The following is an 11611-nucleotide window of genomic DNA, read 5'->3' on the forward strand; positions in this document are numbered from 1 at the left end:
AAATCAAAATCAACATCATTTATTCAAAATAAGTACTATTGTACACCTTTTGTTTGGTGACAATTAGGTAATTATGTAAACCTACGAGCTACATACATAACTTGTACAGTTCAGCGTCGCCGCCGCCGCAAGGCCGCGGCGCGCCCCTGTGACGCGGCGTGACGCGTGCGCGGGCCAGACCGCTGCCAACGTGAAAACCAGCTTCATTTACATACATACCTTTAGATTCTTCCGAGCCAATTTTGTGTTTACTTAGTATTTTCCGAAACATTTGACACACATTATTTTATATGGTCTCTATTTGATTTATAGTCAAAAAAGGTTATTTTATTTTTGATTTTTAACGGCCGATGGCATAATATTATATGATGGGGTTTTCTCACTTTATTGTAGCCTCTAATTCATACTAATACTAATACGAAAAACGAATTGTGTCTGCTAGCTTTTCACTGCTAACTCGTTTATCCAATTTTGTCGTAATATGACATCTAGGCTACTTTTGTCTTGGAAAATTAAAGAAACCTATTAGCTATAAAATAGTAAGTAAGAAGTGGCCACAGCGCCGGAGAGATTAAAAATGTTGAAGGTCAGTATATTACGTGTCTCTATTATTCCAGTTGAACTAGTGCTATCCTCAAAAAAAGTTGAAATTAATTCTATAATCTTTGAGTGTAAGTAATCTATGACAAATACTTACTTATTCCTGAATTACAACAATAATTCCAAGCCAAAGTTCCAAGTTCAACGCAACGACGTAGGTAGGTGCTAACGGTTATTTCAATGGCTCTCACAGTTTGTCCACGTGCAATCATAATATGACGTAGCTCCCGCGAAACCCAACATGCAACTACATTATATCACTAACCCTCACTTTAGAAGTTAAAAATAAATAAATAAATGGAAATTACCTAGTTAACTGTAAGATCTAAAAACTATGGTTAACTTAACTACTTAATTCGAACTTAACATTCGAATTAAGGAATTAATCAAAAAGTCCTTCAACACATTTTACAATATGGTACAAGTAAGCTCTATGTCTCTCTTGTGTGATAGGAGACCTAAGTTAGGTAGGAGAGTAGTTAGGAACCTTATGGGTATATGCGTGTTGAATTTAGACCCGGTTAGCACCTAAGATGTTCAGTCGACTAATCAGACTCATGAATCAGACTGTAAAAATTATCACTTTTATACAACATGTTTTATGACTCTTTTAAAAATCTGATTGGTCGATTGAAAACATCTCCTCTCGGCTCCATTTAAGTGGAAACTGGCCCTAAATCTCCAGTTGGTTAACGCAACATCTGAGGTGCAGTGTGCGGGTTGGAGCCGTAGACTAGGTTTGGTCTACCTATAATATGCGTTGTAACCATTCACTTTTTCAACTTGTGTGACGCGTACCTGCTACGAATTATGTTAGAGTTTAATACTTAGGTAAGTATCGCTTGAATATTAGAATAGGTATCTACTATCTAGTATAGAATATATAGAAGTACGTGTCACGATCGTTCGCACAACGTTGACGTAGTAACCGAGGCTCAAGTTTAATTGATCAGTTCATCGCCCGTAACGTAATGTAGATCGCCAGTTATAAATAGGTTAGGAGTCTGGAGTGTCTGAACTTTGCGTTCGCTTCATTTGGGGTTAATCAGTTCGAAACCTTCAACTGGATGCCCAACGGTTGGTATTATAATGGTCCGTATTAGACGGTTCGTATCACACTAATATTATAAAGGCGAAAGTTTGTATGTGTGTGTGTATGTTTGTTACTCCTTCACGCAATAACCACTAGACGGATTTGGCTGAAATTCAGAATGGAGATAGATAATATCCTGGATTAGCACATAGGCTACTTTTTATCCCGGAAAATCAAAGAGTTCCCACGGGATTTCAAAAAACCTAAATTCACGCGGGCGAAGTCGCGGGCATCGGCTAGTTAGACATAAGGTGGAAGTTGCTAGAAGAGGCCTGTGTCGAGAGGACAGTACGCTGATAGTTAAAAGGACTAAACTATTTCTATACTAAGGCTGAAATTCAAGATAAATACTTAAAGTATCAGCACTAAAGGCTTAGAAAAAACAACTTAGACATCGTTATCATCATCATCAAGCCATCGCTGTCCCACTACATCTGAGCACGGGTCTCCTCTCGACTTCACTCACCTTTGAGAAACTTATGGATAACTCACAGGCATTTAGGTTTCTTCACGATGTTTTCAAGTGTTAAAGCCGCACGCCAAGCGATTTAGCGTTTCGGTACGATGCCGTGTAGAAAGAAACTAAAGGGGCATGTATGGGTTTAATAACTGCCATATCCCTTCCAGGTTAGCCTGCTTCCATCTTAGACTGCATCATCACTTACCACCACGTGAGATTGCAGTCAAGGGCTACCTTGTATCTGAATAAAAAAAATTATATTTTATTGATTAAAATGCATATTACTTTGAAAACTGCGTGCCCGGGATCGTATGATTATTGTAAACTGTCATTGACGATTTTTTTGCAATAAATGAGTTCTTGTAGTAAACCGACGATATTTATTTCAGATTATCAATGACCTATGGTACTATAATGGCTTTACTAGAGCTATAATATGCATTAATTAATGCAATTGTTAACAAAGTGGAAGGCACTATCCCTTTTACATGATCTAGTTCGTAGGATGAGGTCTGGTCCTTATTAGGTAATAAGGACTGATGAGTTCATGAGTTGTGGTCGTTTCTACACTTTTACAACAAATAGGAAATCATACCTAATTATGTCATCTAACTATATAAAGCTAAGCGACAACTTTGAAACGGTTTCTCCGTCACTCGCTCCATACAAACGTAGTTTGGTTCTTGGTGATTTTGTAGACACTTATCTATATAACTGTGTTTTGGCGGACTTCCGTAAAAATGCCTAGTTTTAATGTACAACGGGTATTTTTGTAAAGATTTGTATGTAAAATGTCCATGCAACTTTGAAACTGAAGATTTTAACGGAAATCTGGAAAACACAGATAGAGTCAAATTAGGTAGGTACGTTTGTTTGGGGTGCACTACGAATGAACTCCTCTAAACGTCATTGTGATTATTGCAGACCTCTTTCAATGGAGCCTTTCTTATCTTACCAACTTACTTTTTGTAAAAAAAAAAGTAGCTATTTTATATTCTTATGAAACTAAGTACCTACTCACATGTTTACTAGCGAAGGTCGACCTTACTGATTGATGAATTCCAAAAACAATGACTTTAATTTTGCGCATTTACAACAGACAGGATGTCCGGCAGCTCACCGCGCTACGGGCTCATTGACTGTGGCCACTTCTTTTGCTGCTAATTACCTACCTATTGATAGCCATTCATTAATCTATTTGCATAATTTTATGACAGTGTTTTATCTACACTTTAACGATACTTATTTCCATATAATTTTAAATATATCAAAAACTATGGAACCGGCAGGATTCGAAACTGCATCTCCCTTGGGTATCGCGTCCAGAGTGGACCGTGGCGTACCGAGTGGTCAAAGACGGAAACAGGTTTGAATCATGCCGGTTCCACAATTTTTTTCAATTGAAATAAAACTAGAGAATATTTTATTCAACACACGTTTATTTTCAAAAAAATATTCAATATTCACATCTTCACAAAACATTTAGTGTGACAAAACAAAACATACTAGGTATATAAAAAAAATTATTCTTGAAATATTGTTTCGGGGATAACGTTTTTACGCCCCCAAAAGTATACAAAATTAGAAAATTTAGGTTTCATTAGATTCAGTGCACCTTAATCTAGGCTCGTACGTTTTATTTTTTAAAATATTAAATTAGTTACATTAAAAAAATACTCAAGAAAGTTTTTAGATCAAAAATATGGATATTTAGACGCCTAGTAACTTTTAACATAAGCAATATTTCTATAAAATTAAAACGTACGAGCATAGTTCCCTGTTATATGTACAACATTTCTAAAAAAATTATGAAAATTGGACTAGGTACATACTATATACTACGGGGAGAAAAACGCTATCGCTTTTTGTATGAAAACTTACAGCTAGACAATCCTCATTCATAATTATACTTACAAAACTAAAATGAATGCAACTCTGAAACACTTGGGTAGGCGCCAGGCACGGCCAATGACCGCGCAGCGATTAAGAGGCAATTATTATTACTTTAACGGTCATTACTAACCACATGTGCTTGTTTACTAATATACTTATTCATCGCTCACACCATACAAAATAGATATTGCGTGTTTTACACTATCCCGCACCCGATTGTGTAGAACCTATCGTAGTATGATGCCCGCGACTTCGTCCGCGTGGATTTAGGTTTACAAAAATCCTATAGGAACTCTACAATTTACCAGGATAAAAAATACTCTATGTTCGTCTCCAGGGTGCAAAGCTATGTCTGTACCAAATTTTGTCAAAATCGTTAAACCGATAAGCCTTTCAAATGCCCGTGGGAAATCATATCCGTTCTCGGGATACAAGCTACTTCTGTGCCAGAGTTTGTCAAAATCGGATGGGCTGTGCTAGCAGACATATCTACGTGTTTTTATTAGAGTAGGTATATTATATAAAAGTATATACATTATACACACTACTGACTACTGTGCTTATTTAGGGTACTGTTTTATTAGGTGTCTTGTCGCAGTCGTATCGTACTATGTAAAGAAACAGTGCGTACATATGTATACGTACAGTTCACTGTTTGACCTACCGCAAGTTGAAGGAAAACGGGAAAATTATGTCAATCTATGTTTTATTGCGGCATGCCTACCTGAGTGGTAATGTACCTACCTATCTATACTAATAAATAAAATTGGAGTGTCTGTCTGTAATCTATACTTATAAATAAAATTGGAGTGTCTGTCTGTAATTTCGAAATAACTACCGCATATTAAGGTCATATGGTTATTTGAACGATACTATAACTGAATCACACGTTTTTAAAATTTTTGTCTGTCTGTCCGTCCGTCCGTCCGTCCGTCCGTCCGTCCGTCCGTCCGTCCGTCCGTCCGTCCGTCCGTCCGTCCGTCCGTCCGTCCGTTCGTCCGTCCGTCCGTCCGTCCGTCCGTCCGTCCGTCCGTCAGTCCGTCCGTCTGTCTGTCTGTCTGTCTGTTGCAGGGGATCTAACCAATCCACGCGGGCGAAGCTGCGGGCATCAGCTAGTACATAATATAAGGTAACTTATCCATTACTATAACGTTATCGACCGTATAATCTATGAAAATAAATTAAATGTCAGCGCCTGGCTTTAAAATTTTTGCCTATCTGTTTGTCATGGCTAATCTTCGTAACCGCTGATCTGGTTTCGACGGGACTCCACACTCCACAGGTATAGTTACACAGAGTATAAGCTACTTTTTATCTTAGAAACATTTTAAGGATCCTACGTAACAAATATTAAATCGAATATTTAAAAACCCATTTCTAGGTGCAGTTACTTTTATTCCTTTACGAATTTCTGTTGGACGTTTTTTCATTTCTGACTGGCTGAAAGGACGCGTTTTTAGATTCTCCATCGAATGAACTCGAAATGTTAAAACCGCCAAAAAGTGACTTTCGTGGCATTAAACTTGGAGACGATAAGATAACGACAAGTACACTACTATACATTACAATACTATATATTGTATAATACAGATAAATAATATAATTACCGGTCTTTCTACAAACTTGTTTCGCCCGATGACGTCATGGGTATAAGAAAGCGAGGCTTATCTACTTATCTCTAAAACAACAAAGTTATAAATACGACGCAAGATGCTATAGAATTAGAGGAAGCAAATGTTTTATTGCCTAAGGTCACTTCATGAATAACAAAAAGGAATACATTTGAGGAATCTGTGAAAATATCTTAATACCTGGGTAACTCTTTACTTAGGTACTCAGTTTGAATTAAATGTGTACCTACTACTTACATCAATTAAAAATGCAATTTAAGACGTCATACCGACCCTTCTTAGGTAAGAAATACGTTTTTAAAAATACAATCGGCCAGCTACATGAGCTTAGGGATGGGTAGATAGATAGGTACAAGCTTTTGAAAGCTTATGATCGATAAAAAACTCAAATATCTAAAAGTGTTCTAGAATTTGATACAACACTTTCTAAAATACTAATAGGCAACTTGGGTAATAATGATTAAATAATACTTAAACAAAATCTTTGAGGATGATAAACATAACGAGGAACATTATTTTTTATACTAAGTTAAAAGTAGGAACAATTTCAACCGGAACGGAACCACAATTTTGCTACCTAACGTTATGCAATCATTTCTATTGGCCACAAATTGGCCCGATCAACTTAACGTGGTGTAAACGTTGGGTGAAGAAAACCATTCCCACACTCGTGCGAGCGCGGAGGCTGTCCTCATGTCATCGCACAGGCGCCGCCGAGCCCTGCCAGCTGCACCGCCCCGCGAACTCACTAACCATATATCGTCACTAAGTAAACACATACTCCAATATTACGTGGCTAAATGTAAACACAACTTTGTAAAAGCTCTCCCTCACTTCGCGCACTGAAAGTGAAACACTGGATTTCAAGCCGCACACTTTTCCATAATCTTCATAAAAATATCGTTCAACTGAGAAAGTTTCGTATCACAGATATTTGGGGGTTATCCGTTAAAAAGTTTTCTATCTATCACTGAACAAAGTTCGTAGCGCGTAGCGCGTAGAGAACGGATACTGCGCGCGATACGGACGGCCGGGCTCGGCTGAGCGGCACCGCAGCGCGCGGCGGTCGGCCGGCGTGTGAGCGCGCGCCGCGGCTGTCGCCGCCCGCCGCCCGCCCCGGCGCTACGCGCGCTCGCTTTCGGGCAGGATGCCTCTATTTAAGCACACACTGTCGAACCTCACCTGGTATTCGCAATTTAGCCTTATCGCAAGCGCACGCGACCTGAAACCTCCGAACATCTCGATACGATGTGCGCTCCGAAGTCGAGTTTGGCGTTCCTGGTGGCGCTCGCCGCCCTGGCGGCGCTGGGGCGGCAGGGCCGCGCCGCACCCGCGCGGCACGTGCGCAGCGTGGAGCTGGCCGACGCGCTCAACCGCACCGTGTGCCCCATCCGCGTGGAGATCGACGAGCACGCCGACCGCGTGCCGCGCCGCATCAAGATGATGAAGTGCGCCGCCGAGCCCAGCCACTGGTGCCGCGCGCACCTGCCGGCGCACGAGTGCTGCCAGCGCCGCCACGGCGACCACCTGCTGGAGTGCGTGGAGATGCACGACAGCGTGCTGGTGTACTACAAGAGCAGCGCCAGCACCGCCACCTACGACGTGGCCGTGGGCTGCTCCTGCATGGTGGTGCACAGCAGCACGGCGCCCGCCGTGCCCAAGGGGCCCACGTGACGCCGCGCCTGTTCGCTGAGATTCCGTTACATTTTACGTTCCTAAGCTCTGCAAGTGACGTTGTGTGAGCGCAACACTGATTCTATTTATTGTTAATTTATTACAATGGTTGTGAGCATTGCCGGTGCAGGCCCGGCGGTCGGCGCCCGAAGCCCGAGTGATAGACTGTACATTATTAGTGTTAAGTATTTATTGACGTTCGTCTAGTGTAAGTTATTGAAGGTAAAAGCTTTAAATTATACATAATATATTTATTTTTTAATTTATCTGACTTTTTTAATCACCCCTATCCCTGAAACCAAACTTTAAAATATTTAGGTAGTAATTACCTTCTTAGAGCTTGATGAGTCACTTTTTTTGAACATTTTTTATATTAATTTTTTTTTAATTAATAAAAACTTAAAAAAAATGTTTTAATTAGTAAGTTTTTGTAATACATTAGTTGATAGTACGTACAGCTATTGGAATAATATATAGTTCTACACATTTTTAAAAATGTTTAAAATTAAAATAAACATGACTAGATAGTTCAACTACGTAAGTACATGAGACAACCTGTAAAAGTCAATGGATATTGGTATAAAGCTGTATCAAAAAACAAAGCTTAGTTACCTAACAACATGAATCATACCTTCTGGCTGTCAGTTGTTTTCGTGGAATCAAAAGCAATTTTACACAAGCAAACTAAACTTTTCAAATGCAATTTATCGAGGGTGGCTTTTTGCCTAAAAAGACATCAACGCGTGCGATGCGCGTCCTCACCCTGCTCTATCATTTTGAAGTTGGCCAAGTTGGAGGCGAGGTGTCGTCTTTCCGCCTACACGAGTGAACGAAGATGAGACCAGATAATTTATTATTTATTTCTTAAGCTTTTATTCATTTGGGATGAAAAACAATGGTGAAACACCTCATTGCACTCACATACTTTTTGAAACTTAACCACAAAAATTAAGTAAGTATAAGTAGGTAAACATGGAGCTTGAATAAACTACACGTAGGTATGTACCTACCTAGCAATACGTATTCTCGTATTGTGTTGAGTAGTTAGTAACTAGGTATGCCGACGCACAAGTAAATAACTATGAAATTAAATAGTAGGTAAATAGTGAATTATGACGTGCCCTAAAATGACTCACACTGGCAAATTTTAAGGCCTGTGTGTAGAGCATGTAAGTATAATAATTTTATTAGCTACTTACATACCTACCTACAAAAAAGGACAACTTAATATTTTATTGGATAGATATATTATCAAGGTAGGTTTTACTGTTAATACACTTCTACTGGTTTCTTTTCTTCAAATTTTGTGTTTTCTAGTTGGACCGATATTTTCCGTGATAAAAAATTTAGGTCCATGACCCATCTCAAGGATCAAATTCTAATAAGAAATTATTAAACTATCTAATAAAAAAACGTATCAGATGCATTCTTATTCGAATCTACTTATGAGAACACTAGATGGACAGACGCGACCGAACGAGCCTGCGGGAGCCGCTGCATGGCGGCGGCGCAACACCGTGGCGTGTCATGGAGGTCCCTACAACAGACCTGCCCAGCAGTGGACGTGGTTGCTAATGGTGATGGTCGATGAACCGGTAGAGCAACTACGCCTCACGATGCCTATGTTCAGCAGACCTCACGAGATCTTTTTTCAGCAGTGGACGCAAATGTTGATTGATGGATAAACACATATTATTTGTACAGCAAAAAAAAATAGTAAAAACAAATAAATATAATAAAATCATTTTAATGCTACAGGCTACATTTATTTAAAAAAACAAAATTGAAAAATATGAAATACTTAGTCACCATAATAAACTTTCCATTTCTTATCAAATATAAATGATAGGTATAAGTAATAATATGTGGTTGGCTAAAAGCGGCAAAAGTAGATTTCTATCGAGTCTGACCGAGCGAATGCAAGATACTTGCTCTACCTACCCAGTATGTCATTTCGCCTGTAACACACCTCGTCTTACAGGTAGGTACACTCTTCATTTCTTCTATATTCAGTGTTTAATTTCAAATAATATTCTTCAAGTAGATATCAGACAAAGCCTAAAATGAAGGGTGAACTTAATTAAAAATAAAAAGGTTTGATTTGAACTTAGAAATAACACTTTTCTTATTTTCATGGCGACCATTATGAATTTTTAATTGTGTGTTGCTAAAGCGACAGTAAGAATAAACATTCTGTGAAAATTTCGACTGTCTAAGGTTCACGAGATATTGACTTACAGCCCACTTATAGATTGATGGATGGACGGACGGACAGCGGACGCTTACAAAGGGGTCCTGAGGGCACCGATAGGGTTCGCGATAGAATCTGGGTTTCTATCCAGGGGTAGAATTTTGATTTGAGTTGATAGAAAAATAAAAAAACAGTTTCTCTGATAGAATATTTAGCTCGCCCTAATCAAGAGAGAGGCGATAGTGTGGGGATAGGGGCTATGACGTTTCCTAACTTAGGTACTTAATGTAGGTACCCATATATCTCTATGTAGGTACCCGTTACAGTAGGATTCAAGCTTATTGGCAACTGTCAACACAGTCATAAGCAAGCGGGCTTCTAACACTTCAGACTTTCCTAAGTTTTAAGCAATTAAATATCACTCGCTGAAAATATCGCGAGGAAACCTGCATGCCTGAGACTTCTCCACAATATTCTCAAAGGTCCGCCAAAAAGATTGAATCGAACTCATCGATGAGTACCTGTGTCTAACTAGCTGTAGGTACAAGCACTAAGCACCTCTACTGCTAGCCCTGACAGGGCGAATTCCGGCATCGCAAGAAATTTACTAAACGATATCCCAAATAGAAAAGTTGGTTTATTCTTCAAACCTACCTGCTTGTTTTGTGGCGAGATAGGTAAGTAAGTAGGTTTCATACCAATGGTTCCTTCTAAAATTATACTTATTCTAGTCCTACTAGAATTTCTTCCACACCTAATTTTCTTCTTTGTTATTTTCGGTCAATCTCCACTCCTTTGTCCAAACTTAAGCATCGTATTTTTTGAGTGGATTGATTTTCATTCCGGCACTCGGGCTCGACACAAACTACTCAAACGTCCAATGGCCATACTGTAGATACTGGATAACAGGCCTATTATTATTATGTAAAATTGTAAATATGTAACACGATTATCCTGGTGATGGCGCGCGAGCCGCTCCACGGTAACACGGCGAGTGGCGACTGCGCCGCGCCGCGAGGCCGAGTGGGTATCCTGCGACCTGCGATATCTCACAGGAAAAGATAACACGTACTGAACTCCTATAAGTAGTGATCGCGCCGGAGCAGGCTCACCAGTCTCGACGTGACTTATCGTCAACCGACACGATCATCGGCGACCATGGCTCTCCGGACGCTAGCAGTTCTCGCGGTGGTGGTCCTCGTCGCCCTCCCGCGCTGCGCCGGCGCGCTCGAGCGGGACCTGGACGATGTGAACGCAAACAGTTTGTTTTGTCCCTTCAGTGTCGAACTGGTGACCACTGGTGGTCTACCGAGCCTAATCAAGATTATCAAGTGCAATTCGACTGCCATAGAAGAGAGGAAACTACAGGGTTGTGTAGAGGTGCAGGACAAGGTGGTGGTGTTCCGCAGAGACGGTACCATCAGTACGCAGGTAGTCAGCGTAGGATGCGTCTACGAAGTACAAAGCAGCACCCCAGCACAACCTATTGATGGTAACTGAGAGGCTACGTCGCAGATATCGTGGCGAATATCTACCTGTCCAGTTGCAAGTATGACGGAAGCTTCTGGGGGTCTGGTCGAGGCGGCCGGAGTCCAGCGAGGCCGTTGAAGTGCCTGCGACGCACTTACTTGTTTCGTGGAGTTTAATTAAGTATCTACTTAGTTTGTAAGTTTATCAAGGTATATCAGTGTTGTGTAACTTATATTATTTGATTGCAATGTAAATAAAGAAATAAAAATCATTTCTATGCAGTTTCTATGCAAATATGTAATTAACTGATATTTTGCTTATTTTTTCTGGAGAGCTGCTGAAATGTTTAATTTAGTAGAAAGAAGTAAGTATTTAGGTACACCTACCTATATAAAATAACTACCTTACTCTTACAAATTCGAAAAATATATAGGTACTTTTGTAGGTATAGGTAACTATAGTTATTTGATTATGATGAAAGATTTGAAATCGTATACTTTTTCTTTAAGAATTGTTTAATAGTTTCAAATTTTTGGTAAAAAACCACTATTGATATAGAAAGGTTTATCTAATGACCATAAGCGTTGGCATTTGCCCAA

The 11611-nt window shown here is 39.8% G+C and overlaps 1 protein-coding gene across 1 annotated transcript; it reads left to right on the forward strand.

Annotated features, from left to right (window-relative positions):
- The first annotated feature begins 6319 nt into the window (after positions 1–6319).
- On the forward strand, positions 6320–7440 carry LOC123868147. The gene has a single exon (XM_045910530.1). The coding sequence runs from the start codon at positions 6926–6928 to the stop codon at positions 7349–7351; it is 426 nt and encodes a 141-aa protein (XP_045766486.1). The 5' UTR covers positions 6320–6925; the 3' UTR covers positions 7352–7440.
- Positions 7441–11611: the final 4171 nt, after the last annotated feature.

This window comes from Maniola jurtina, chromosome 9 (genome assembly GCF_905333055.1).
Source record: "Maniola jurtina chromosome 9, ilManJurt1.1, whole genome shotgun sequence".
In the NCBI taxonomy this organism is placed as follows: Eukaryota; Metazoa; Arthropoda; class Insecta; order Lepidoptera; family Nymphalidae; genus Maniola; species Maniola jurtina.

Bases quoted from the DNA above. Each gene is read 5' to 3' on its own strand.
- LOC123868147 (XM_045910530.1), top strand. From the start codon at position 6,926: ATGTGCGCTCCGAAGTCGAGTTTGGCGTTCCTGGTGGCGCTCGCCGCC.